General features: G+C 48.8%; 3 protein-coding genes and 1 long non-coding RNA gene across 4 annotated transcripts; 1 reads left to right on the top strand and 3 right to left on the bottom strand.

The window, feature by feature from the left end:
• The first annotated feature begins 1,403 nt into the window (after positions 1 to 1,403).
• On the top strand, positions 1,404 to 2,547 carry LOC112888109 (peroxidase 2-like). The gene is made up of 2 exons (XM_025954461.1): positions 1,404 to 1,637; positions 1,747 to 2,547. The coding sequence occupies exons 1-2, from the start codon at positions 1,404 to 1,406 to the stop codon at positions 2,500 to 2,502; spliced, it is 990 nt and encodes a 329-aa protein (XP_025810246.1). The 3' UTR covers positions 2,503 to 2,547.
• An 11,338-nt stretch (positions 2,548 to 13,885) lies between these two features.
• LOC112887649 (peroxidase 2-like) lies at positions 13,886 to 15,374 on the bottom strand. The gene is made up of 2 exons (XM_025953882.1): positions 15,116 to 15,374; positions 13,886 to 15,020 (listed from the first exon to the last, which is right to left on the bottom strand). Exons 1-2 carry the CDS (start codon positions 15,344 to 15,346, stop codon positions 14,082 to 14,084), a joined length of 1,170 nt encoding a protein of 389 aa, XP_025809667.1. The 5' UTR covers positions 15,347 to 15,374; the 3' UTR covers positions 13,886 to 14,081.
• Positions 15,375 to 16,283: 909 nt separating this feature from the next.
• LOC112886749 lies at positions 16,284 to 17,973 on the bottom strand. Its single transcript, XR_003227422.1, has 3 exons — positions 17,307 to 17,973; positions 16,660 to 17,214; positions 16,284 to 16,585 (listed from the first exon to the last, which is right to left on the bottom strand). It is a non-coding gene; the product is annotated as an uncharacterized LOC112886749 (long non-coding RNA).
• A 2,904-nt stretch (positions 17,974 to 20,877) lies between these two features.
• LOC112887340 (peroxidase 2-like) lies at positions 20,878 to 24,490 on the bottom strand. Its single transcript, XM_025953484.1, has 2 exons — positions 24,003 to 24,490; positions 20,878 to 22,122 (listed from the first exon to the last, which is right to left on the bottom strand). Exons 1-2 carry the CDS (start codon positions 24,225 to 24,227, stop codon positions 21,298 to 21,300), a joined length of 1,050 nt encoding a protein of 349 aa, XP_025809269.1. The 5' UTR covers positions 24,228 to 24,490; the 3' UTR covers positions 20,878 to 21,297.
• Positions 24,491 to 26,795: the final 2,305 nt, after the last annotated feature.

Below are 26,795 nucleotides of genomic sequence, written 5' to 3'. Positions count from 1 at the left end.
ATCACCGACTACGCTGAGAATGTCTATATACTAAATAAATGAATGGAAGGTATATGTAACGTATGACTTTTTACTGCGGCGGGTTCATATGTATGCCGCGTTGAGGCGTGCATTTCGTTCGTTTGTACAGGGTGCATGTGAAAGTTAAACAAGAATGACATTGAGATCCGGCCGGGGAGTCGGTGGATTAACAAAAGTTAAGCACAACGCGAAGCACGATTAGTGATCTTGTCGACATGACATGGGTTGAAGAAAACAAACGTGCTGCGCATATGATAAGTTTTGTCGGTTGTAACAGGCAGTCTGTCTAGGCCTAACTTGGTCATGCTGGATATTAGCAAGCACATTATTGAGCCAGGTAGCACAGGGAGTATATTTTGTTCAAACAAATCTTAACTTCCAGATAAATGCCGAATAAACGCATACGTTTTCGTATGCATTTGCATTGCATTCTTTTGCCCAAAAAAGTCTTCTCTAACAAGCTATCTGACATTTTGGTTTGTTCACATTCAAAATTTTCTAATGTTAACAAAGTTTACAGAAAATACGTTAACATCTATGATACTACATAAATGCATTGTCAAGGCATATTTTAATGGTAGAATTAATGAGACCAATTTGCTGTTGTCAAAGTTGATGTATTCTTCAATAACTTTGGTCAACGTTAGAGAAGTTTAACTTAATTAAGACAAAACTAAAATGTCTTACATTTAGGAACAGCAGTAAAATATACTTCAACAATACGCCCACAAAAAGCATATGCGACCTAAATGAATTTTGTAGAGGAATTATACATAACATTACCTAAGGAATTTTCTAGAGGATTTGATGATTGAACTTTTCATATGTGAAATCCATTATACTTTCTATCTAGACAATGGGAAAGAACATTTTGCTAGTCAGCTGCTTCATTCTGTATAGAGTACGCATTGACGCCGGCCAGCAAAGAGTCAACTACCACTAGTTACTAATTAGCGGGAATCATGTCCTAACAAATCTTCCAGATCGCTTTATTTTTATTATTATTAGTCCTGAACTATATAAGATCACGTATATATCATATACACTACCTCCTGCCAGGTGGCAATTGGGAATGTCAACAACGCTTTTGTAGCCAATAATATTTTGTATTATAAGCAGTTTATGGTGTGGTAGTAACATCCTAAATCATTTGTTTCAGTTGACATTATTAAAAAAATGCCAAAAAATGATGCAGTGAACTCTATGTAGAGGCATGGACGATCTACAAATACCCTCAGGTACCAGATCACCGTCACCATCAAACATTCCCTGCACGTCCCTTTCAGTAGACACTTAAAAACCAAATAGCTTGATCTCTATATCCTAATAAGCTTTCTGAAAGCTTGGAGATCGGTCAGCGAGTAGATTAAGCTGAGGAAAGAATGGCGATGGCGACACCGTTGACATGCAAGACCATGCTGCTCATGGCGTTCGTCGTGGCTGCTGCCCTGAGCACGGCGTCGCTGGCGCAGTCACCGCTGCAGAACAACTTCTACGGCTCGTCCTGCCCGCAGGCTGAGGCGACGGTGCGCAACGTCACCGAGGGGATCATCAGGAACGACCCCACCATGGGCGCCGCCTTCATGCGCCTCTTCTTCCACGACTGCTTTGTCAGGGTAATCCACATCGTCTTATTGCTTCGTAGTAGGAACCAGCAAATATTATCCAAAAATTGTTGAGGTTGAAAGGCAGATATGAACAGGGTAAAATCGATGGGTTTTGCAGGGCTGCGACGCTTCCATTCTGCTCGACCCGACCAGCAACAACACGCAGGTGGAGAAGAAGGCGATCGCGCTGCGCGGGTACGACGCCGTGAGCAAGATCAAGGCCGCCGTGGAGTCCGTATGCCCCGGCGTGGTCTCCTGCGCCGACATCCTCGCCTTCGCGGCGCGTGACTCGGCGGTCGTCTCCGGCGGCTTCGCCAGCTTCGCCATGCCCTCGGGCCGCCGCGACGGGGTCGTCTCCAACTTCATCGAGGTGCTCCAGAACATCCCGTCCCCGATCTTCAAGCTCCAGGAGCTCATCAGCAACTTCGCCGCCAAGGGCCTCAGCGTCGACGACCTCGTCACGCTCTCCGCCGCGCACTCCTTCGGCCAGGCGCACTGCTCCTTCGTCAACGGCCGCCTCTACCCGACCGTAGACCCGACGATGAACGGCACCTACGCCGCCGCTCTGAAGACCGTGTGCCCGGCGCCGGGCAGCGGCGGCGGCGACCCGGTGCTGAACAACAACCGCGTGACGGACCCGAACGTGCTGAGCAACCAGTACTACGGCAACCTGGTGACCGGGCAGGTGCTCTTCGTGTCGGACCAGCAGCTCATGAACAGCAGCTACACGGCGGCCAAGGTGGCCAACAACTCCGGCGATGCCGCCACGTGGATGGGGCAGTTCGCGGCGGCGCTCGTGAAGATGGGCGGCATCCAGGTGCTCACCGGGACGGCCGGCCAGGTCAGGAAGTACTGCAACGTCGTCAATAGCTAGCTGATTAAGCCAGACACCGAGCTGCTACCACTGCATCTCATGCATTGCAACAATGTGATATTTCAATTTGCAATGCACCGGATATTCCTTGTCGGTTTCTATCTCGATGTTTCAATACGATTATTATTATTATTCGTTGTTAACTGCTGTAACTTGAGAGGTGTATGATGAATTGGAAGAAAAACATTAATTATTTGCAATCCCTGATCGACTTCTTGCTGCTTTAAATTTGACTACATTTTAATCAGTATTTCCAAGCTATGTTCCACAAATGTAATCAGGGACATTCGAATTTCCGAGCCTTCGCTTACTCGATTTTTTTGTCAGCTATTATATTCTTCTTGCAATTTGAGCTCAGTGATCATTGTAACAGCCAGTTTTGAGGAAAAAAATTCCCTTTCTTTCTCTCTACAGGCCAGCCCACCTCCCCTCTCTCTTTCTTCTCTCCCTCTCTCTCTTTTTTCTTTTCCTTCCCTGCTCAGCCCAACCCGCCCTGCCCAGCCCAGCTGCTCCCCCCGCTCCGATCCACCTCCTCCACTCCCTCCTGCTCTCTCTCTGACTCACCGATAGGTGGGGCCCACCTGTCGGGGCTTCCTTCCACCTCCGGTCGCCCGCCTTCACCACCCGCACGACCCGCCGCCAGACGCTCATCTCCCGCGCCTGCTCCTCTCCCTCCTCTCTGCACCCCGCCGTCCTCTTCAATACCTTGAAGTGCCACCGCACCCCTCGCCTCCTCCCTTCCGTTTCTCTCCCTCCGCTTGTAACGGACGCCATTATCACCTCGCATTCATGGCCGGCCATCACTGCCGACGCTCCCTCCCCTGCCGGCTCTCCCTCTTCCTCCCTCTCCCTATAAATCGAGCGCCCAAGCTCTCTGCTCTCCCCTTCCAAACCCTTCCTTTGCTCGCCCATTTGCTCCACCCCACCACCACTGCTCCCGCGCCACCACGCTCGGATCACCGCCGTCACGCCGCTCCATCGCCACCTTGTCGACTCCGACCACCGCCGAAGCTCCGTCATGCGGTGGGGATCTCCACCAGCCCGCTCCCTTCCTCTCTCTCGCTCTCCCTCGCCCGCGATTATTCGTCGGAGCTCCTCGGCCGCGCCTCACCGCCGTGGGCTCACCTCCGGCCACCGCACCGCCCCGTCGGCCTCACCTTCATCTTCGCCAGTGCCTCCTCGACCTCACCACCCCTCTGCAACCCGAGACGAGCACCAAGACGGTGAACTCCGGCAAGTTCGCCGGCCACCCACCACCGCGCGCCGCCCGCCGAGCGCCTCGCCTCCACCAGAGCCGCCCAGCCGAGCCGCGGTGCTGAGCCGAGCCGTCCCGTGCCACCAGCCGACCATCAGAGCCGCAGCCGCACGAGCCAAGCCGCCCCGGCCGCTCTGCACCGTCAGATCGTGATCCGACGGCCTAAGTTTAATCGAACCGGGTCAATACCGGTCAACACATCCCCACCGTCCAAGCCTTTTTGCAAAAGAGCCTCTCGGTTTGTTCAAAATAAACCACCGTCGTAGTTAGTTCTAAGATAATTATTGTTAGATCCTTTTCCTTATGTTTTAGCCCCTGATCTTCTATATATTAGAACCCGCAGTCCAGCCCCTTTGTTTTTCTAGTCTAACCCCTATATCTTTAGTTTATTTTCATTTTAGCCCTTAGTTTTCTTTTGTTAGCCCCTGTAACTTTAAAATCCTCGCAGATAAGCTATTGGAACCTTGTTTTAGCCACATGTTTCTTGTTCTAACTCCAATTTTATCGATTCTCGCGCTCACGTGATCCTTGCATCATGCTCAACATCTTTATCATCTTATCCTATTCTATTTGTACTGTTTATTATGTTGTTTCTTGTTTATTGTATGTTTTGCTTGTGTGATGGCGTAGACAACGTGCCATTCGAGGAAGGACAAACGTTGCAGTTCAAAGAGAAACGCAGCGGTTAGGCGAGGAAGGCAAGTGGAATTTCCCCCTACATACTCTGTTTATATCCCAATAATAGCATTATAATTCACTTACTTTATTCGTCGAATTGCATAACTTGACGGGAATACCTATTAAGGATTGACCTAGTCTTTTCACCCAAGCCTTGAACACCTAGTTTTAGTTATCTTTTGTTGGGTAGAATTGCTTAGTCGCTTAACTTTAGAAATGGTGTTATCATAATCTTTTGAGAATGTTAATCATATCTTTTGTTGTTATATATGCTTGGATAAATACAAGATTGTTTTGTTTAAATGGAATATGGAGAACTCCTAAGAAAATCGTACAACTACAATGTCACATGGCTCTAAACTTAGCTAATTAATTAGGCTTGTAGTTAACTGGTAGCGCGGGCGCGCAGATCCTGCACGGGCGCCGTGGAGGCAGCAATGGCCGAGCGCGCCAGCGCGTGTGCGCGCATGCGCAGGGCTTGCAGGGGCTCCGCGCCTCCACGGTGGCCGGTGGCAGCCCAGCGGCGAGCGCACCAGCGCACGACAAGGGCATCAGCTAGTGATTTGCTCTTTTTCCTCCGTTTTCAAGTTTGTCGTGGTTCCAAAATTTAATTATACTTCTTAGACTTGTATATCGGTGTAAAAATATCAATTGCATAAATTAGAAGAGAAAAAACTTGCTAGATAAAATTGGCAGTACTGATATATTGTACATTTAGTCAATTAGTGTTAAATTGATGCTACAATCAAGTACACGTGCCAAAAACTAGGATTTAGGCTGTCAAAAAATTTTGCTCTTCAAAATTTTGAATACCAATGTTTAAAATCCTGGGTCCGCCCCTGGGTGGAAGCCAGGGACGGCCTGACGCCGGCGCCGCTCCGGCACGCCTTGGCCGGGCAGGACCAGATGGTATCTCAGATACCGACCAGGTGTTGGGTGCCTAGAAGCCGTCGGGTCTGCCCTGTGCGGTTCAGATTGCAAGCATCTAAATCCTCAATAGCGTCCGTCTTCGGTCTTCCGTCTTCGTCACCAGTCGTGCGCGGCAGGCGGTGGCCGCAGACCTGCGTGGTCTGGTGGCTCAGGAGAAGCAGCGACTTGCTCACTTCGCCGGCGACGATGGCCAGTGGTGGCGCGAGCGTGGCCAAATGTGTTCGTGGCGTGGAAGTGCTGCATCCGTTCGGCCTGTTGGGAATGGCCCAGTCAAATTGGAAGATGGGCCACTTGTAAAGGTCCAAGGGCCTGTTTAGGAATTGTGTACTTATCGAGGGCTTGGGGTAAAATACCAACCCAAGCCTCCTCTATATCAAGGACTCATGCGATCAAGATGAGGGGACTCGAGCACTCCTCAACACCTTCCGAGCTCTCTCTCTCCCCCTCTTGACTTCTTGGCGGAGTTATATCCCCAACAATTTGGCGTTCACCGTGTGTTTGGTTCGAGAAAAAAATACTGAAGAAAGAAAAGAGAGGTGAGAAGTACCTTCGCACAAAACCTTCGGTAGAAAGAATACTTTCGTAGGTTCGCACCCTCCGATCTCATCTCAGTAGAATTTATTGAGGTGACTTGGTTTGATCCTTCAGCGGTGATTCTGAATTGTTTTTACCCTTTGTTGGTGACTCGAGGTTGGTTTTCACTTTTCAGAATCAATTTTTCACCCTTCGGTGACTCGGAGTTAGTTTTCACCCTTCGGATATCAATTTTTCACCTTCGTCGGTGACCCGGGGTTGGTTTTTACCCTTTCAGAATCAATTTTTCAACCCTGAAGGTTCTTGCGGTTTGTTTGGAATCAATTTTTCATCATTCATCAGTGACTCGGAGTTGGTTTTCACCCTTTGGAATTAATTTTCCATCCCTCATCGGTGGCTCAGTCAAAAATACCTTCGGTGTTGATGCATTCGGTGCTAACTCAAAGTTCATTTTTTACCCTTTGGTATTGATCTGTAATTGTGCTTTACCCTTTGTTTATGCAATCGGTTGGTTTTTTACGAGAGGCAGGATACTGGGAGATTTTTTTAAAAAAAAGGCTAAAAAAATTTAAATTCGGAAAAGGGGTGCCGATACGAAAGATTTCGGAAAATGGGTACCTCCCACCCGATCAACGAGCGGGAGGCATGGGGCCGGGAACCTCCCGCCCATTGGATGGGCGGGAGGTTCCAAAACTTTTTCCAGACCCCTCCCGAGGGCCTCTTCGCGAATAAAAAAGTTTTTTATTCGTGAAGAGACCCCTGAGGCATCCCGCCTGCCCAACGGGCGGGAGGTTCCCTCCTTATTTTTTTGATGGTTTTGATGGAATTTATGTTTTACAAACTATTTAATCGAATTTATATTTTACAAACTATTTAAAATATATACTTTTTTCAAATATAAGATTTATTCGTCATACTCTTTTGTATACATAAAAAAATTTAGTTCAATTTTACGAAGAAGATTACGGTATCTAAAACTCGTATGAAAATGGTTAAGAGATAACATTTTGCAACGTAGAATCCAAATATTATGATAGTACGATACATCAAGCTATTAAAAATAAAATAGTATGATAAAAAATAGTTTAAATATACAAATGCCAAGTCACAGTTACAATTACAAACACACATAATGATCTGTTAAAAGTCAATGCGGCAAATATTACAAATATATGTAATGGTCTGTTAAAATTACAAATACACATCCAGGTGTGATACAAACTCAACGCGGCAAATATTACACATGAGCAAACAACGTTCAAATAAAATTACAACTAAACGATGCCTGATGTCGTAGTAGCACTCGATCGGCGACGTCTCCCACTCCTTGATGCAACCAGAGGTCTTCCATCTGTAGCATCACCTGTAGGGCCAGCTTCAGCAGAACTAGGCCCAGCATCATTGTTCGGACAACATTTATACGTGTGTCCACTCTGGTTACATGCACTGCAGCGCTATATCCTCGTATGGAGCTCTGACTCATCCATGTCATTACGAATACGCCGTGTCTGACGGCGCTCTCTCTTAACCCGAGCTATTCTCGGGTCTGGAATATAGATCACAGGATTCGCTGCCTCAGTGAACGATCCAACTATACGGAACCCATAGATCTTATACTGCCAGGTGCTAGCAATTGTCTCCTTCCTGAAGTAATGGGATGTACGGTTGCGATGGGACTTCTTCACGCTCGGCAAATGACAAGTGTGCTGATTGAAAATTGAGCGTTCCCAATAATCTTTCCATTTGCCCTTATAGGCATGCACCCGCTATGGATAGCCCTCTTTCACACATACCACATCTTACTTATGAGACTTGCACTCCACGTTTTGAACTCTCGCATAAGAGAGAGACCAACACTTAACAGCTTTCTTCACCTCATCAATTAAGTGGTACCTCGCACCCTGCACAACTTCGTTCTCCCTGCAATCCCAAGACACGCTGGATCCCTCATCTACGATAAGATGACTGAAGTCGCTGCTTACCCATTCCTCGTCATCATCAGACGAATCGGCATTCATTGCTTCATCCAATTCACGTTCTTCATCTTGCAGCTGTTCAACAATAAGGGGTATGTTCTCCCCCTCGTCAGCCACGCATTGAGGTGCTGCGGTGCCACCTGCCTTAATGTTTGGCTGCTCAATTTCTTCATCAATATTTTCATCCCCCCGAGCAGCTTCAATGTTTATCAACGGCTTCTGGTGCACACTGACAAGGAGTACCAGTGGTCATTGCCAATGACTTGCATTTTGCAGATAAGTTAATCAATCCTCGTTGCTTTCAAGTGGCATCAGCTCCCAGATCAAAGCGTGAGTGGTACGATTTATAACGCACTAGGCACTCACAGTGTATGTCTCCTAATTAATCCTTAATCCGCTCATTAACCAGTTGTATAGGGATTCAAATATCCTCTCGTGCGGTCTGGTAATTCCTCTGACCATACAGTTAAATTTACTTAAATCTACCCCATTCGGTCCATAAATCACATTTCCTTCTCCGTAATATATATTGAAAGTACCCTTCTCGGAAGATATATCTGTCAATCACTAATAAAGTAGTTATACTGCATATTAATACACAACGATCCTAACTTTCAGCGATTCTTGGATTATATTTTTCACATTATAAACTATTCAGAATATTAATTATACTAAAAATAATTGAAAATACTAAAAACTATTCAAAATATAACTATCCTAAAAAATATTCCCTAGATTATAGTTATTTTTAAGTAATTATACGACTAGAATGAGAATATACCTCCAAACCGACGTGTGAGCAGAGCTTCGCCGCTTCCTCTTCTCCCTTCCTCTCCTCCCTTTCTTTTTTTCTGGTTTTTGCTGAATAAAATGGGAATTTAGGACCAGGTGGGGGTTTATATAGCGTGGGGGGACCTCCCGCCCGCCCAACGGGCGGGACGCCCCGTCGCCCGCGTCAGGGGTCTCTTCGCGAATAAGAAACTTTTCTTATTCGCGAAGAGGCCCTCGGGAGGGGCCTGAAAAAATTTTGGAACTCCCGCCCGTTGGATGGGCAGGAGGTCCCCGGCCCCACGCCTTCCGTCCGTTGATCGGGCGGGAGGTATCCATTTTCCGAAATCTGTCGAATCGGCACCCCTTTTCGAATTTAAATTTTTTTAGCCCTTTTTTTAAAAAAATCCGATACTGGGATGTACCTTCGGTACAATTTCAGCCCAGCCAAGAGCGCACCTTCAGCCACCTTCGGCCCGCGACGCGCGGCCCCAGCTTCGGCATGTGGTGTGCGCGGCCACCCTGCCCCAGCTTCGGCCCGTGGCGTGCGCGGCCACCCTTTAGCCCGCGACGCGCGCCCCCAGCTTCGGCCCGCGACGCGCTCAACCAGCTCCGGCCAGCGCCCCCGCACACAGGTACTCAGTTTTGCAAAAATACTGATGCGCAGGGCGGACCAGGGATCGATCCGGAGGTAACTCAGCAACCAACGCACCCACTTTGTTTTTTTATGCTTTATGCTTTACAGTCTCTTCAATATGTTATGGTTGCATCTGAAAAACAATTGCATCCGAGCACCAACTAGCAAGCTAAGAGTGGAGGAATAGATTAATTCTTCCACGAGTACACCTATACTTTTATCAATTCCGGCGTGTTTTATATCTCGTTCATACCTTTTCTATCTCCTATACTCTTATTTCCATTCTTTATCTCCTTCGGTGAGAAGCACAATAGACCACTAATCAAAGCTACGCTAGTTTCCAATACCACCCAGGGGCCTTCGGTCTGTACTGTTGGGCTTCGGTTGCACACTTTCTTCGTTGAGCTTCGGTTTCCATGTTTGCAACTGAGCTTCAACATCCAAGAACGGGTTTTGGTGTACAGCAAAAAGGCGTATACACACACAGACAAGCTCTCAAAAAATAATTGTGGGAGAGGAACAATCCCAGGGCCTTCATCTACTGTGAAAGCGGATTATTTTGACAGTAAAATGGACAATTCTTTTGGTTTTCAAGGAATTGTTGAAAGTGAATAATATGCAGCCAACAATTATTATTCTTTAATCTTCGGTGGTTCATTTCGTCACTTCTTGGATAAATGGACCCTTCGGTTTCAGTTCTATAAATATAAGAAGCAGCAGGTCGGCTTCGGATAATTCACAGAGGAACTGGAACAGGTGACGTCTAACCCTTTTGGGTCACAGGTTCATCGATTCCTTCGTAGCATCATTTTTGCTGGGTGCCTTTGGTTTAAATCTCCCCTGATAAAATAAAAAAAGGTCTTCGGCCACTCAGGTTTTGAAACTAGTACCTTCGGAGGAACATGCGGTCAAGCTAGCTGAGATAGCCAAGTACTCGTTGCTTCTACACCCTTCGGTCAACATAAATGATGCTATCCTACCAAAGTCTTACTTTTCAACATCAAAGATTGTGCAATGCATTTTTACTCTTCATTTCATGATCACTAGCACTATTTATAAATCAACTGCTTACCCTTCGCTCAAATCGCTGAAGCAGTGTTACGCTTAAGGGCTTTTATCTCTTTGCAAAATAAAATATCATTTTCTAAAAAGGAAGGTTCGCAGCGCCGAAGCAACTTACCCATTCGGTTCAAAGAGGTGTTGTCATCGGCGAAAGGAGCTGAAATACCTAAAATAAGCGGGCACAATCCACCTTAGTTTTAGGATAACGATGTCCAGTGCCCCGCTTAGTCATGAAACAAATATGTGTCCCTTGGCCTATCGGCACATTTGTGAATTACCCTTCATAAAGCCTTACTTGATTATATGCTTATGCTAACCCTTCGGATTTGAAGGACCACTTCTCCTTCTTTGCAGGCTCTTTACACTAAGGGTCTTACCTTCGGGTTATTGGTTTTCTTCCGAAGTAAAAAATTTTGTATGGAGCCTCGGTTATCTTAGTCTATTATTGATTCGGAAATGGCTATGCCATATCAATCAGTTTTTTCTATCTATTACACTTCATCACGATTAGTCCCCTATAATTTTATTGGGACTTCGGTACTGCGTGATAAGAAAAGTAAGACTCAATCGAACGTTGAGCCTTGAGTATCTTACAGTTTATCCATCGTTTTTGCTCTCATTGCAATAGCATACATTCATTCATTCATCTCATATTGCAATCTTTGCATCACGTTGCATTCGTTGCACCAGAGTGTGGAGCCAAGACTACTCGTGCTGAAGACGGAGCTCTCTCAAGCCAAGAGTTGAAGGCATCCGCATAATAAAAAACAAAACCCTCTCGAGCGAAAGGCCGAAGGTATTCGTACAAATGAAAAATAGAACCCTCTCGATTGAAATGCCGAAGGTTTTGCGGGTATATTAACTATCAACTTCGGAATGGTGAAATTCTATCCATAGCCTTTGCACTATTGTTGAAAAAACAACAAGCTATCAGCGTCATGGGCTTTCGTCGGAAATTGACTTCACCAGTCATGCGCATTCGTCAGAAATTGACTTCATCGGTCATTCGGCTTTCATCAGAAATTGATCTCTTCGATAAGGTGCTTCATCAGAAATTGACCTCTTTAGCCAGGGGTTTCATTTGAAATTGTCCTCTTTGGCTAGGGCCTTCATCAGAAATTAACCTCTTTGGTCGGGGGCTTCATCAGAAATTGATCTCTTCGGTCATAGGCTTCATCAGAAATTGACCTCTTCGGTTAGGGGCTTCATTTGAAATTGACCTCTTAAATCATCAGAAATTGATCTTTTAGGTCAGGAGCTTTGTCAGAAATTAACCTCATTGATCAAGAGGTTTTGTCACAAATTGACCTCTTCGGTGCCAGTGCCTAGCTTCGCACGTGCTGCGGAAGGGACGTGCGGCTCCAGCCCGCAAAAATATACTGGGCCATAATGGCTTCCCGCCGTACGGCTTCGGTGGAGGGCAAAGTGTGGATGATTCCCGAAGCCGTTCGGCTTCGGAAATTAATACACTGGCTTTGATTTAGCTTCCGTGAATGGAGGCAAGCGTGGATGATTCACGTTGCATGTAGATGTGTTCGTCACCTATTGCTTCTAGCGTCTCTAGTTTGGATATTAATATCTATGATGCTTCGTTCCTAGCCGAAGGACATGATATGAAGGGTAGACAAGATTCTTCGTTTGTTTGAATATTGGTTTCTAACCAAATGAGCTTCGTACAGGAAAAGTTTGTATGCTTGATAAATGGTGCATTTTCATGCGACTTCTTCAGCCTTCGGCACGAGGCATCGTCACCTACATCGGCACTGTGATGGCTGACACGGTTCGACTCGAGGGGCTCGCTGTCTATTTCGGCGACGATTACTTCGGCCTTCATCTTCATCGACATGGTTCGACTTGAGGGGCTCGCCCTCTGCTTCGGTGATGATTACTTTAGCCTTCACCCTTGTCGACATGGTTCAAATTGAGGGGCTCGCCATCTACCTCGGCGATGACTACTTCAGCCTTTACCTTCGTTGGCCAGTTCAATTTGAGGGGCTCGCCGTCTACTTCGGCGACGACTACTCCAACCTTCACCCTCGTCGACGCAGTTTGACTCGAGGAGCTGATGTCTACTTTAGAGACGACTACTTCGGCATTCACCCTCGGCGCCTAGTTCGACTCGCGGAGCCCGCCGCCTACCTCTGCCATCACTTCGCCTTCAACCTCGCAATTCGGTTTGAGGGGCTTGCCGTCTACCTCAATATTATCTGCTTCGACTGCGAGCGAAGCACCTTTTGCAGCTTCCACTGCAAACCCCGGACAAGAGGGGCTATGGCGTGACGATGGTGGACCAGCACCATAGTGGACTAGCACCTCCAGGCTGATAAGTCTTGCCCGACGCTTGCAGGCAGAGACCCAAAGGTATTGTTGGCTTCAGCAGAACCAATGCAACGTCGCTTCTTCTTCCTCTACCTTGACTACGTCGACTACGCTGCATCCCCTACTTCGACTACATCGGCTACGACGAAGAGTGATCTGAGGACACAACGAGGCTCGACAAAGTCAAGTGAATGAAGCCTTTGCCTTCATCGTCGCCAAAGACCCTCATCATCATTAGGATAGAAGTCAATCACTGGCTGGATTATCATCGTCATATATGTGTGGACCTGCTAGGCGTGGGTGCTCCTTTCTCCATCTGTTTTGTCCCACTGGATTTTTGGATGGACTTTTTAGCAAGGCGTACGAGCGGGTGGTCACGAGGACACTCCTCGTGGCCAAGGTTATAGATAGGTCTAGGCTACTTCCTGCTTTGTTGTACGAACCAAACTAAAGTAGCTAAAGTTAGGGGAATGGCCCAGCCCAATTGGAAGATGGGCCACTTGTAAAGATCCAAGGGCCTGTTTGAAAATTGTGTACTCATCGAGAGTTTGGAGGCAAAATGCCACCCCCATCAGGCATTGAAAATTGGCGCAGCAGGCTGCAGGCAAGGCCGCAATCACCGAGCTCGCCGCGGCACCAACGAAGAGCATGCCCGGAACGCGTCGCGGCGGCGGCGCTCCTGCGAGGCGTCTGGTCGTCCTTGTCAGGGTCCCGAGCTCCGAAGACGGAGGGTGTGAACTCCAGCAGATCAAGACCGCGGCACGCTGCTGCAGCAAGCCAGCAGCAGCCTGATGCCATGGTAGTCCACCGGTTCAGACGGGGGTTCGAATGTCCGATTATCAGAAATCTGCTGCCTCCCCTGCCGGCACAATGGAGCTTCGTTCTCATCAGTGCTGCACTGCTGCAGGTTCCTCCCTTTCTTTAGCTTACAGGTGTCATGTTAACGAGTCCATGTTTGTGTGGTTACCTGGTTACTTCAGTCTTCAGCCTAGCTCAGGATAGATTTAGTCATGCGTTACTGTGCAATATCATGCTGAAGATGAACTAGCCAAAATGTTGGGGATCCCAAACTTACATCAGTCAGTTCGTTTCGACATGCATCTGGATTCTGGAGTAGAGAATTCATGGATCTGCTTAGATGGGAAAAACTAAATCTCATATTTGGCGATATGAGTGTTCCAGGCTTCCAGCATTTAAAATTTAGTACCTCAGATGGTGAGTGCATGATGTAAACAAAAGTTCAGAGTCATTTTTGTGGTAACAAACAAACAAATCCTGATTTACATGGCTACATATTCATGGATTTGTCTATCTGGGATGTTCACAATCATTTTTAAATATTTGTAGTAACGAACAAACAACCCTTTTTTTCTAGTAGGAGGAAAAAATTCAGCAAACCAGATATCTGATCAAGACTGATTTACATCAAGCCTGCATTGAAATATTTCAGCAAACCAGATATCTGATCGTAACGTCTTCTTAGGAAGCTTTTCAGTGCGTGCACCACTGCTCGTCCGGGACTCAGGTTGGTGAGCCTGCAGGTCTTCCTGATCTCGAGGCGCGCCCCCACGGGCGGCCGCAGGCTGCTGAGCCTTTCCATGGCCTCGCCGAAGTCCTTGTTCCATCTCGCCGCGTCGTCCCTGTAGGCGACCAGACGAGCCAAGGTGTCCTCGTCCTGGGTGAGCTCCCAGTCCGACTTGAGCAGCACCATGTTCTGCAGGTTGGCCGTGTAGTAGCTGTTGTCCAGGGCGCCCGCCGCCGCCGTGTCCACCCCGACGCCGCTGTAGCTGGACGCGGCGCGGAACGCCGGGTCCATGTCGCGCACGTTGTTCATCATCGTCGTCGCCGAGTCGCTCGCATTCTGCAGCAGCAGCAGCTTCTGCCGCGCGACGAGGGCCAGCTGGTACGTGCCGTTGATCTGGTAGGCGGCCGCGACGGACGGGCGGAGGCGGTCGGCGAAGGAGGAGCCGTGGCAGGCGCCGACCGCGTGCGCGCCAGAGAGGGCGGCGAGGTCGCCCTTGCCGAGGCCCCTGGCGGCGAAGCTCTCCTCCAGCTCGGCGAAGCTGGAGACGGGGCCCGGGAGCGCGGCGTCGGCGGCCTCCGCGGACGACGCCACGCCGTCCCCGCGCCCGCGGCGGACGGCGTAGCGAATCCTCCCGCCGCTGAGGACGGTCGCGGCGTCGCGCGCCGCGAAGGCGAGGATGTCGGCACAGGAGGCGCCGCCGCCGGCCGCGGCGAGCCGGGCCTTGATCGCGTCGATCAGGTCGAAGCCGCCGAGGCCGATGCTCCTGGCCGCCGTCTTCTCGGTGCGCGCCCCGTCGGCGGGCGTCTTGTCGAGGAGCACGGATCCATCGCAGCCCTGTACAAGACGACACGATCGATAATCATCACAGCTGAGTACGTAGAAAGTAAGCTGAAAGAACATGAATCTATCGACGAGCAACGTGCACCTACATTCACCCAGCAGTCGTGGAACAGCAAGCGGATGAGGGCGGGGCCGACGCGGGGGTCGCCCTGGACGGTGGCGTTGCCCCTGATGGCCACATTCACCATCTCGAACACGGTCCGCTCGAAGGCGTCGTCGCCCGCCGCCGGCTGCCCGGCGAGGACGGCGATCAGCACGCAGCAGCAGCAGCAGAGGAGGAGGGATGGTGCCACGGCGCCGGCGCCGCTAAGCTTCGCCATGCTACGTGCTCTATCAAGCGGCTGCGGCGAGGACGTGCGGCGATCAACTCGTGGTCATCAGGTGCAGGAAGCCCCAGGTGAGGCACGGAGGAGGACAAGAATTCCGCCTACAGATAACAGATTGTTTATGCTGCTCGCGATCTGCATGCGAGCTTTTGCAAAAAAAAAAACAACACCAGCAGAGCAGATTGCCAGCAACGCGAACAGAGTTGACCAAATTAGAACAGCAGGGCAGTGAGGATAGCATGCCTGTACTGTATTGTTTGCTCTGTCTGGACCAGGTCGTGAGGATCGAGTTGACTTGAATCCCCATTCGCATCGAGGCTAATGTATTCTATCGGCCCCGCGGGTGCGTGCCATATTAGGATGGAATGTAGGAGAGAAAGGTAATTAGGAGAACAACGAGACGGATCAAGAGTTGCAAGCACGTCTGGCTCGCGGCTCTGTTCAGTTTTGACGGGGGTCAGCTGCGAATTGGGATTTGGGAATTGGGATGACGACGGAGTGAGTACACTATTCGTTCGCAAGGTCTATCCGGGCCGGCAAGCAGGCTGCGTGTGAGGACTTTTTCTCAGGGCAATTTTCGGCCCATTATTTTCTCCCTATCGGAACAGCGTTTTGGGCTGTATCTCACAGCGCTGTTAGTACTTAAGGGGCTGCTTGGAATCACGGGCGCCACAGCCTAATGTTAGCACGTTGCAACACACGTGGTGTACTTAAGCTGCCTCATCTTAGTCCTGTGTTTAGTTCGTTGTCACGCCTAACGTTAGGCGTATCTGGAAAAAGTGTGGCAGCCGTTTGGATTGCTATCACAACTCAAGTTAGGCAAATCAATACATGTGTGGTAGCTGTTTGATTCACTGCCTAACTTCATTCGCGCCAAACAATTTTGTAAGCAATTTGTGAGTAAATAATAACAAATATATAGAAAGGACATATCATGTTAATAATAAATTGTTCGTCAAGGCATAACTTGTTAATAACCACATAACTTGTTCATAACTACTTGTTCATAAGCATATAACTTATTTACAACAACCACATAACATGGTCATAGCAGCCGTGCAACATATTCATAACAGCGCTAAACAAGTGCAGCAGCTACCACCACCACCATCAATCTTCATCAGCCATCAAAAGAAGCGCTCATTCATTAACAAAAGAGTGGAGCAGCCTACAAAGTGCAAAATAACCGGCCTCCATTGACACCATCCACCTTTGACTGAGTACTCGATGAGCCTAGTACAAGTGCAAAGTCAGCTTTGTAAAGTGCAAATAATATCCACAATAACGGCTAATAGAACATATATTACCTGAGTACTTAAACAAAATAGCAAACGACCATACATAGCCAACTCACATCCCCGAATCACTAAACCATTAGGTATTTCATTTCCTGGCGTGTTCCATTTCTGATGATATGGACTTTGATATCTCAACTGCCACCATGTGAAATGATAAAGACATCACTGGTTCCCAGCAGCATCGGTTGGGCAATTGATTCCATCTTTGATTCTGGATTATTGATTATTCACACTGAAGGCGACATGCCATAAAAAAATTGGAGTAACAATGGAACCCATTTTTTTTGGTTCTCATGTTAAGAAACCACAGATCAGGTAGCTTGCGGCCGTGTACAAGAAAATGCATCCTTCATTTTCAATCGAGTAACCATCATGTCTGAATGCAAGATTGTCAACATGCATAGTGTTCTAATTAGAATATAAGAATGATGTGAATTTGAAATGGCAACTATCATATGACAGCGCTGAACAATATTTTGCCACCGTCCAGGTTTATCCTTAGTTCAGTGATCATATAGGACCCAAGGCAATGATACGACAACGAAATGATGCAGAAATTTACACCTGCAGAAGCACCTCAATCAGATGGAGATATGTATAGTTGAAAAGCAACGATTGGAGACAAACAAAAGCAGAGATAATGCGTACGAATTCACCTCAAACAGAGCAACAAAACCTGGTGCAGCATCAGAAAATGTCCCAAAAACCCCAGGGAATCTGGTGCGTGAATTACCGTATCCTCTGATCATGATAATCACGGACATGCTTTCCTCTAGACTGTGCACTTGAGACTGGAGTCGTTAAGCGATGCGACGGCGCCTGAAAAGGAGTGGACGACTTGAGAAGCATTCCCACGAACACCTTTGCGGCCGCCTGAGATAGGCGAGACCATCAGGCTTGACGCCGCCTCTTGGGCGCAATAGCGGGCTCCCCATCGCTGATGGCGAACTCGCCGGATCCCTCGGCAGCATCTCTCCCTTCGATCACAAATCATCGAGCCTTGCCGCTGCACAGAGCACAGTGGGAACAAATTTGTTCAGATCAGAAAAGATGCAGCTCCGGTCTGACGGAGCAAGAATCCATCCGTCCTCTCTCGAGCAGAACAGAAATCAAGGAGAGATTGTTGATGTAAGGCGGGCGGCAGTGCCCTGGCCGGCGGGGTTGCCTGGCGGGCGGCGGGGGGCAGTGCCACGCGGTGGATCCCGGGGGAGGGGGCCGCGGCGGGCGGCTGCCTGGCGGTGGCAGACGGGAGGAAGGAGGCTGGGCGGCGCGGACGGGACGGAGGAGGCTGGCGCGATTTTTGGGTGCGGCGGCCAAATCGAGCGCCGCACATGTGGCGAGATTTTTCGGTGGCGAGGCAGTTAAGGCGTGTTTGGTTTGGCGCCTACGGTGCCACACCGCGCCGTATTTTTCGTGCCGCAGGTGTGGCGGCCGAATCGGCCGCCGCACCTTAGGCAGGTCGCGGCGCCGTAGGCGCCAAACCAAACAGGCCTTTAGACCGTGAGTAAGAAACCGTGCCGCGCTAAGGTTAGTACCCCATCCAAATACTTGCCTAACGTGATCTGGTATGTCTAAGATTAGGCTATGGCGCTTTAGGCGTGATTCCAAACAGCCCTTAAATAATAAATACATGCACGCAGATGAAAATAAATTGATGATATCATCTATATGCAAAGAGAGTTTGTACTAAAAGAATTTATAAATCTTAAATCTTAAACCGTGCATCCAAATTAAATTATAATTGTACCATTATCTTTCTTATGATAAGATCTTCTAAACAAGACCACACTTGCCTATGTTTGCACGATATTTTCTGAAACATTTTTTAATACTAAATAATTATTTTCAGCTACTGGGAGCAAATATTTTAAATTTTAACAACATGAATAAATGATTATTTTCTACGAACAAAAAGTTAAACACGATGAATAAATAATAATGTACAACAAACAAAATATTAAACATCACGGAGATTTAATTGTATGAGATAAATAATAAAAAATAAATATTACGAACAAATGGGTCAATGTTATGGAATAATTTAATCTTCAAAACGAACAAACAACTTGGCATTGCGAACAAATTAGTAACCCGTACTCGAGTAATTGTACATGAAGAACAACTACATCGCTAACAAATATTCTTATTAGCGTGTATACACATGTTAAACAAGTCCCTATATAAAAAATAAATTATTAAAAAAACTCTACTCGACGCATCCACACCTTTAATAAATTCTATAACATAATTAACAAGTTAGTTAAAAAAGTAAAATTAAGAAAAAGAAAATAAAAAAATTAGTATTACTGAAATGAATAGAAAAGGAGAAATAAAGAAAATAAATATTATACCTAATCATGTTTGGATCACGAACAAATGAATCTGCATGTCAAATGAAAACCAATATGAATTATTCTTCAGCTACAAATAGTTCTAGTGTAACTATTAAGATAATATTAAGTTACATAAGAATATCTATCTAAGGTTATAAAGAAAAAAATAGAAGAAGGAAAGAAAAGGAAAATTAAAAGATAGAGAGAGAGAGAGAGAGAATTAGAAGGGAAAAAAGAAAGAAAAAATGGATAAAAATGTGATAATAAACATATAGGGAAAGAGAAGAAAATAAAAAAGGATAAAGAAATCTAAAGAAGAGAAAATTTTCGATCAAACTTACTAGCTCGAAGCTCTCAGACAAGGAAAGGAAATGAAGAAGAAAAAACAGAGAACAAATTGTTTCTCCCGCTAAATCTGCATATGCAATGACACATGCACCTCACGTCTGTCCGTGTGAAGGCCATAATGACAAGTCAACCCCATGACTGTCCGTGTGCAGGCCATAATGACAAGTTAAATTGGGCCGCAGTATTTTCTTCCTCTATACATGCAAAGATACTTTAGGTTTACAGGCCATAATGACCTCCCAAATTGGCCGCGCACCTTTTCTTCATCGGCCCATGTGCTCATGCAAAAATTCTTCAAGTGATACAAGTTTTCAAATCACGCACGTGATATATAGCTATCCCGGAGTAAGTAAGCTCAGCCAGACCAAAGTTTTCCGTAGGTGGGCCGATTGAGTCGTTTGCGTCCCTACAGCCCAAATTGCTTGGGTTGAGACGGGGCACCTCCTTCACACCACGCTTCAACTTAGACCATTGCTTGTAGCTTAGTGGTGTAAAGGAACCTCACTGGCATCTCAGATTCTAAATTTTGCTAAGTTATAAAAGATGCTAATAGGAGTAGGAATGAGTCTTAAAAGATGCTTATAGAGTAGGGATGAGTGTGCGTGTGTTGTGAGTGTCTAAATTGTACTGTGTAATTAAAAAAAACTAGAACATTTTACGCTCAAGTTATGCAACGAAAACATCGATATTCAAAACAGAGGCACGAGTTTTACTTTATTTTGCGAATCCAACGCTCGGCATTTTTCCAATGGGACATCGCCAGCTGACGTGGAGGCAAGAGAACAAGTAAACCTGGATCGGAGAATGAATTGAAGCATGGAGGAACTGATGCTGCCAAAGCCTGAAACGCCATCAGACATTCAGACTGCGTGCCAGCGCGTCATCGTTTTGCTTTTCTCGCGTTCCCTCGCCTCCACGTCGATCAAAGCTAGTCTTTCATCATGCCATGTCGATACCCATTGGTGACGGTCTCTCGGAAGGATCAAAGAGCTTGTTCTCTGGGTGAAGGGACGAACTACATCTAAACTGCGGGACCAGAGAGCTGCAGCCAGCTCCCGCCGCTCCATCATCATGTACTCATGATGTATGATATGACTAGCCATGCTGCTTTCATAAAAGAAAAAAAAATGTATGGCATGATGCCTCCATGTGCAGCTAGATGTGCTCCTGAGCTGCCTTGCATCTAGCACTGTGCACTCCACACACCATTGCCCTTTCGGCCTTTCACTTTTGCACCACACTGCTGGCTGCATTCCTTTCGTTCAGTGGGGGACGACTGGTTCTGGTTGTGCTCGATCTGCACCCAAAGTATCTCCTATTCTCCTGCAGCTAGCTACGAATCTAGTGTAGTAGCCGCGTGCTGTAGCTAGTTACATAGTATACTGTCCTAGTACATGTATAGTAGCATAATGTGGCCCATCATGGATTCGGCTTTCAGAGCGTGCGCACAAGGATCTTCAGTGTGCAGGCCAGACACCCCGGAATCCCAGATAGATAGATAGATAATCCAACCACCCATCATGGCATGCACATGAGGAGAATTGCATTGTTCCAAGCCCCCACAACCAGCCAATCGGCCAGTTACTTTACTTTCTTAATTGGACCATCTATCCTTAATACAAGAAAATTGGACTCATCTTGTCCAAAGTCCAAACCAACTTGATTGCACGGCAGTTCATTCTCACATATACACCCATGTCCCAACTTTTTTTTGTAACTTTGTCCATGCAAAGATGATATAACAAATCAATCACTTAAAATCCCCCAACACCAGAAAGACAACAAAAAAAATCACATTACAGCATCAACAGCAAGATGAACAATCAAATGATGAACCGATCGATCGATGATCTGCGAGCGAACGAGACAGTAATCACAGTTTTCAGCTGCATCATATCCTGCAGCAGCAGGTGACGCGTAGCACGTCGTAGTAGCATCGTGTCCAAGCAAGGAACTGAAGCTGAAGCTAGTGGTGGTGGTGGTGGCCGTTGACGACGCGGCAGTGGCTCCTGATCTCCCCCTTGCTGCGCGGCGGCATGGGCAGCTTGCTCAGCTTCACCAGCGCGTCGGAGAAGTCCTCGTCCCACAGCGTCCCGTTCTCGGCGTACTCCTTCACGTGCCCCAGCGCCTCCTTCTCCGTCAGCAGCTGCCAGTCCGAGTTGAACGTCACGATCCGGGCCAGGTTGTTGTGGTAGTAGCTGTTGTCCAGAAACTCCCCGCTCCGCCGCAGCTTCTTCAGGAACGACGGGAACGCCGCCGCCACCGCGCGCGGGTCCTCGTCCCGCACGTTGTTCGGCACCACGGGGTCCGCCCCCGCGGCGCACCGCCCGGACAGCAGGTTGCGGTACGCCGGCACGATCTGGCTCGGCGGCGACGTCAGCCGCGCGCGGAAGGAGGAGCAGTGGCCCACGCCGATGGCGTGCGCGCCCGACAGGATCACCAGCTCCTCCACCGTGAAGTTCTTGCGCCGGAAGTTGCGGATGAGCTCGCCGATCGTGAAGGTCGAGTCCGGGAGGTCGCGCTGCGCGTCGGCGGCGCGGGAGACCTTGCCGTCCAGGCGCCCCGCGGGCGGGTCGAAGTGCACGTGCCCGTTGCTCAGGATGCTGGAGGCGTCCCGGGCGGCGAACACCACGATGTCCGAGCACGACACCGTGCCGGGGCACCGCTCCTCCAGCGCCGCCTTGATCTCGTCGATCACCTCGAACGCCGCCAGCCCGATATTGATCGGCGCCGTCTTCTCCGTGTGCGGGTTTGCCGGCGTCGGGTCAAGCAGCACCGACGCGTCGCACCCCTGCAGCACCAGTGTCAACAATGTGTAGCTTAATAAGCTAACAGTAACCGAGAGATGCAGTAACCGAGAGATGATGAGCTGTTGGAAGTGAGATTATTATTAAGACATCATATTAATGCGAAGAACCCTACTACCAGTACGTTCTGCGATGCAATGAAATTATGGCCCAACAACTAGTTGATAGCAACCAGTATAGTGCCGTTGCTGTAGAGTGACGTGTCAAGTGTGCATGGCAACTCATTTCGTCGGTACTGGGCGTGTAATTATAGCTTTGTTTGGACCTCAAACGTCCTCGGCATGGTTGTTGGAAAAGGATGTTCATATGAAGTGTCGGCAGGGGTGGCTTTTGTATTACTGGACCATTACTCACTGATGAATTGTTCATTGTTCTAATGAAGATCTTTTTGCAGCAAATAAACTGTTGATTTCGTTTCAGGCTTTAATATTGGACCTTTTTTTAAAAGGCTGCCCACTATTTTATAAATAAGTGCTTGCCCTTTTTTCAAACAAAAACATTGCTAGTTGGGGCCTTGGAGGTTTCCTACAAATAAGCCATATTTTTATTAGGGGCTCTGGAGGACTTGTGCAGCAAATGATTGATGTGGATGTATACAAGTGTGCGTGGCTAATGCTAGTCATCTTATTAATTTCTCTTCCTTGTAGCCCTTTCCAGCTCTGCTTTTCATGCTATAAAAAATGAGCAAGGACAAATCAACAGCCTCGCTCCATCCACATCCCATTCATTCCGCGCCACCTGGGTTTGCAAATTAGTGAAGAAACTTCCACATGTGTAACAGCGACATGGCCGGTATGGTATGACGGCCAATTCTTCTATGCACAGTGATATATGTACTAGTACTATGTAGCTGATTAGTTCTCAACAAAGATTTTACCTTTTTTCCCTGTACTAATTGAAACTAAATAAAGGAGAGTGTGACTGATTATTCGTACTAGATATTGTAGTTAATCGACTCATGCTATGTAGTTGCATGTTAGCTATGATTTAACAATCAGGAACACATGTAATGGAAGCCACAATCAGCAAGGACAGGGACACACCATCCCTGCTGGGGGCCCTACCTGAAAGGAAGCCTTGGACTTGGCAATAGATTATGCGCCTAAGTACCCCAAGGAAAGTATCACATTCCTGACGGGTTCTCCCAGCTAGCTAGCTAGTGAGCCAGAAGGAAGGAAAGTCTGCGCGCCATGTTGGAGTAGTGAACAACCGGCGCACGAAACTGCTCGACCGGCATCAGACTATTCGTGGACAGCAGCAGCACTGATGACGATGGGTGAACGAAAGCTGTATGGACAGCTAGCGTGCTGGAGCTAAGCTACAATGCAAGGAACTTTACTTGGAGACATGCTTATCGGTAACGAAGCTCAAAGCGATGGAGGCGTGTGCTGTTAGGACTCTCGTCGTCGGTTGTATGTGCTTTCCAGGTAGGTGGTTGATTTGAAGAACAACGGTTATTAGCGTTGACAGTTTCGGTAACCACTCCTGATTAGTAGTACATGTGGTACAATGCAGGTGCTGCTTCGGTCGACGGATATGAGTATGGTTGAAGGCAAAAAGAAGAGAGAAAAACAGTATTTTTTGCTGAATAAGCATGGGTGCTGTTTTTGGCGGAACTGTCTTGGCACCTGTGAAAAGGTGTGGTTGCAGGGGACAAAGGTTACTGCTGCTCGCTAGTCCCAGCATTTTCTAATTAAGCTAGAAACTTGCTGCACTGTGTGCTTGGCCTTGGTAACGGTGGTGCACGATTTGATCTCTAGCTAATCAGTTTTCGGTCAATCAACCAAGTATATTCTTCTGAAATGCTACGACTTCTTTCCGGAGATGAATTACGACGGCGGCCGGCGGCGAGCGAGGTACGTACCCTGACGAAGCAGTCGTGGAAGATGAGGCGGACGAGCGCGGCGCCGCTGGCGCGGTTGGCCCGGATGGCCTTGGCGACGTGGTACTTCACGACGTTCTCCCACCCCCGGCAGGTCTTCCCGTAGTAGCCCAGCTTGAGCTCGCTCGCCTCCGCCTGCGCCGCCGCCACCACCACCACCACCACCAGCAGCGCCGCCGCCGCGGCCACCGCCGCCGACACCTTCATCCTCCCTGGATGCCGGTCCGCACCACGGCAGGCAAGCAAAGCCGAGCACACTCGCCCGCGGAGCGGAAATCAACACCACTGATCACCACGGCTGGTTGGTACGGTGGAGCGTGGCGCTTGGCTGCTGCTGGGGCTGGGCCGCCTCCGGGGGTGGGGTATATATCAGCTCGCTCGGTAGCCGCCGGCCTGGGCTCGGCGTCGTTGCCTGCGGCGGCCTGGCTCGGACCTGCGAATATTTGACGGCTGGAGAGAGGAGAGAGGGGAGGCGCGTGCGCGCAGTGGTGACTGGTGAGTCATCTCGGGTGACAGGGAACGGCCAACCGGCGCGGACGGGCGCGGCGACAAGCGGCACAGTGCAGACAGTGTATTGGCGGTGTGTGGTACGTAGTACTACGACACAGATTGGTACCGGTCCATGCATGGTTTTCTTGGACCTTGGAATCTTGCACTGTCCGTCACAACCCAATTGGCAATTGGATAGCAATCAGAAAACTCTCTCTCTCTCTCTCTCTCTCTCTCTCTCTCTCTCTACTACGGAGTACCTACCTGCCTACTACCTACACCTCTACCAAACGTAGTATACGTACATAGAGGCGTAGAGCTAGCTAGCACGCGGCGGCTAGGCGGACTAGCTAGACATCTCGTGGCTCCATCTTTTGTGGGTTTCGAGGAACGCGCGTGGTCTCGCCGCCGGCAAGCTTTCCTCCGATCCCGCGCGCGCGGCCGGCCGCCGTCGAGTCGCTTCTCGCTGGCTCCATCGTCACCGATACGTGCGCTGACCCGTCGGCCCGTTCGTTGGCGCGGCGCCGTCATCGCCCTCCGGCCTCCATATGTGTTGCGCAAAGCCGCGCACACGAGCCTTTTGGGCTGGCAACCTAAGCCAGCTCCGTGTTTCTGCTGATCCACATGGGCGGGCGACGCGCTGCTGCTGCTGCTGGTGTGATGGATGAGTACACGTTGTATGTGCAATTAATCGTGCGCGCCGTGGATCGGTCCAGCCGGGTGCGGTGGTTGCCACGTTCCGATCCGTCGCCCCGGCCGCCCATTATCGGTCCAGCGTGGTCTCCACGCCGCGATCGATCGACGATCGATGGCTCGTCTTTCTCGTCGGCACAAGTACTTTGGCTGTGTGCGTCCATGAATGATGAATGCTTTAATCGACGACGACGACGACGACGACGACGAGTCCAGTCGATCGACTCGATCGATCGGGCCGTTAGTTGCTTGGTTTCCTTGGATGCGCTGTGGTTGCTGGCGGATCGCCGACGGCCGGCCGGTCGTTGTCGACCGGCTTAACCTCCGTGTCGATCCTGCAGGTACAGCTGCTCGATCGCTAGTACGGGGCGCACGGTGGCTCCTCATCAGGCGCTGGTTCGAGGCGCTTCCATGATCCATCTCTTCCGTCCGATCGCCGGGCGTTGGGCTGCATCCATCGGTTGCCCTGAATGAGTGCTAGCTGCTGATGAGTGACCTGCGCGCGCGTCATCAGGACTGATCGATGTACCTGCAGGCAGACCAGAGAGACGCACGTACATTGTACAGTACAGGGGCGTGCTCTGCTAGCCGTGCGCGCGCGTGCAGTTGCGGTAATCTTTACAGGCGAGCAACCCAGCCTGCATTTCAGTGCTCATGCCCCAAGCAAGCAACTTAATTGGTACGATCGATCAGGCTAGCTAGGGAACGTAACCGTGGCATTTCGGACCGTCGATCGGTGTCAGCCTGGATGGTTGCCCGTTTCCGGCTGCCGTGCTGTCAACGGCTTGTAACCATCGCTGCATGCGCTTATTAGCTGCTGCCCAACATATCTGGCTAGCTAGCTAAAAGCTGAACCTATCTGTTCCATCATCGATCCGGCCGTCGTCCATCGATGCGTGCCTTCCTACAGCTTACATTTACATTTAGGGTCTTTTTAGTACGGCTTCACTTTATCAAATTCAACTTCGCTTTGTGAAACTGTAATAAAAAATTATAAATGAAATCCTCTCATACATCGTTCAATGGCATAATGGACTTTTCCAATCCGAATCTCTTTTTTTTAAGCTGAAGTTGGTCTGTTAGCCAAACACTTTCAAAAACTCTGCAACTTCAAAACTGAGCTGCTCTGCTGTGAAGTTTATAAAGCTGAGCTGCGATTTGTGAAGCAGAGCAGTCCCAAACAGGCACCTGTCAATTCATGCAGGCTGCGGAGAGATATATTTATTTATATATCTGGATCAACAAAACGGAAGATGAATAGCTGCTGCTGCTGATGATAACAAACTTGAGCGTCAGGCCAGCAGCAGATGCAGATGGGTACAAGGCTAGCTAGCTAGGCGGCCAGACTCTCTGCGCCCTGGGCGTTTAACCTTCAACGCGCGTGACGTGGACGCATCCGTACGTGTCATGCAAAGCGACGCGCAACTTGTGCGTTCCGTGCGCAAATTGGGCAGCAAGCTTCCAACAAGGCTGCCGGCCGGCATGGGCTTTGCTTAACCACTCCACATTCCACAACCGGCATGTGCATGCATCTATCCTCTCTGCATATCATCGTGTGTGGTCCACGTAGATAGATATACAAAGGTATTAGTT

This window comes from Panicum hallii, chromosome 3 (genome assembly GCF_002211085.1).
Source record: "Panicum hallii strain FIL2 chromosome 3, PHallii_v3.1, whole genome shotgun sequence".
NCBI classification, from domain to species: Eukaryota; Viridiplantae; Streptophyta; class Magnoliopsida; order Poales; family Poaceae; genus Panicum; species Panicum hallii.
Note: the sequence above shows the minus strand (reverse complement) of the source record. Positions and strands in the feature narration are given on the sequence as shown.

Excerpts from the sequence above, each read along its gene's own strand:
- LOC112888109 (XM_025954461.1), top strand. The coding sequence starts at position 1,404 with ATGGCGATGGCGACACCGTTGACATGCAAGACCATGCTGCTCATGGCG. Across the intron at positions 1,638-1,746 it reads TCCACGACTGCTTTGTCAGG|GGCTGCGACGCTTCCATTCT; the intron begins GTAATCCACATC and ends TGGGTTTTGCAG.
- LOC112887649 (XM_025953882.1), bottom strand. The coding sequence starts at position 15,346 with ATGGCGAAGCTTAGCGGCGCCGGCGCCGTGGCACCATCCCTCCTCCTC. Across the intron at positions 15,021-15,115 it reads TCCACGACTGCTGGGTGAAT|GGCTGCGATGGATCCGTGCT; the intron begins GTAGGTGCACGT and ends CGTCTTGTACAG.
- LOC112887340 (XM_025953484.1), bottom strand. The coding sequence starts at position 24,227 with ATGAAGGTGTCGGCGGCGGTGGCCGCGGCGGCGGCGCTGCTGGTGGTG. Across the intron at positions 22,123-24,002 it reads TCCACGACTGCTTCGTCAGG|GGGTGCGACGCGTCGGTGCT; the intron begins GTACGTACCTCG and ends CTGGTGCTGCAG.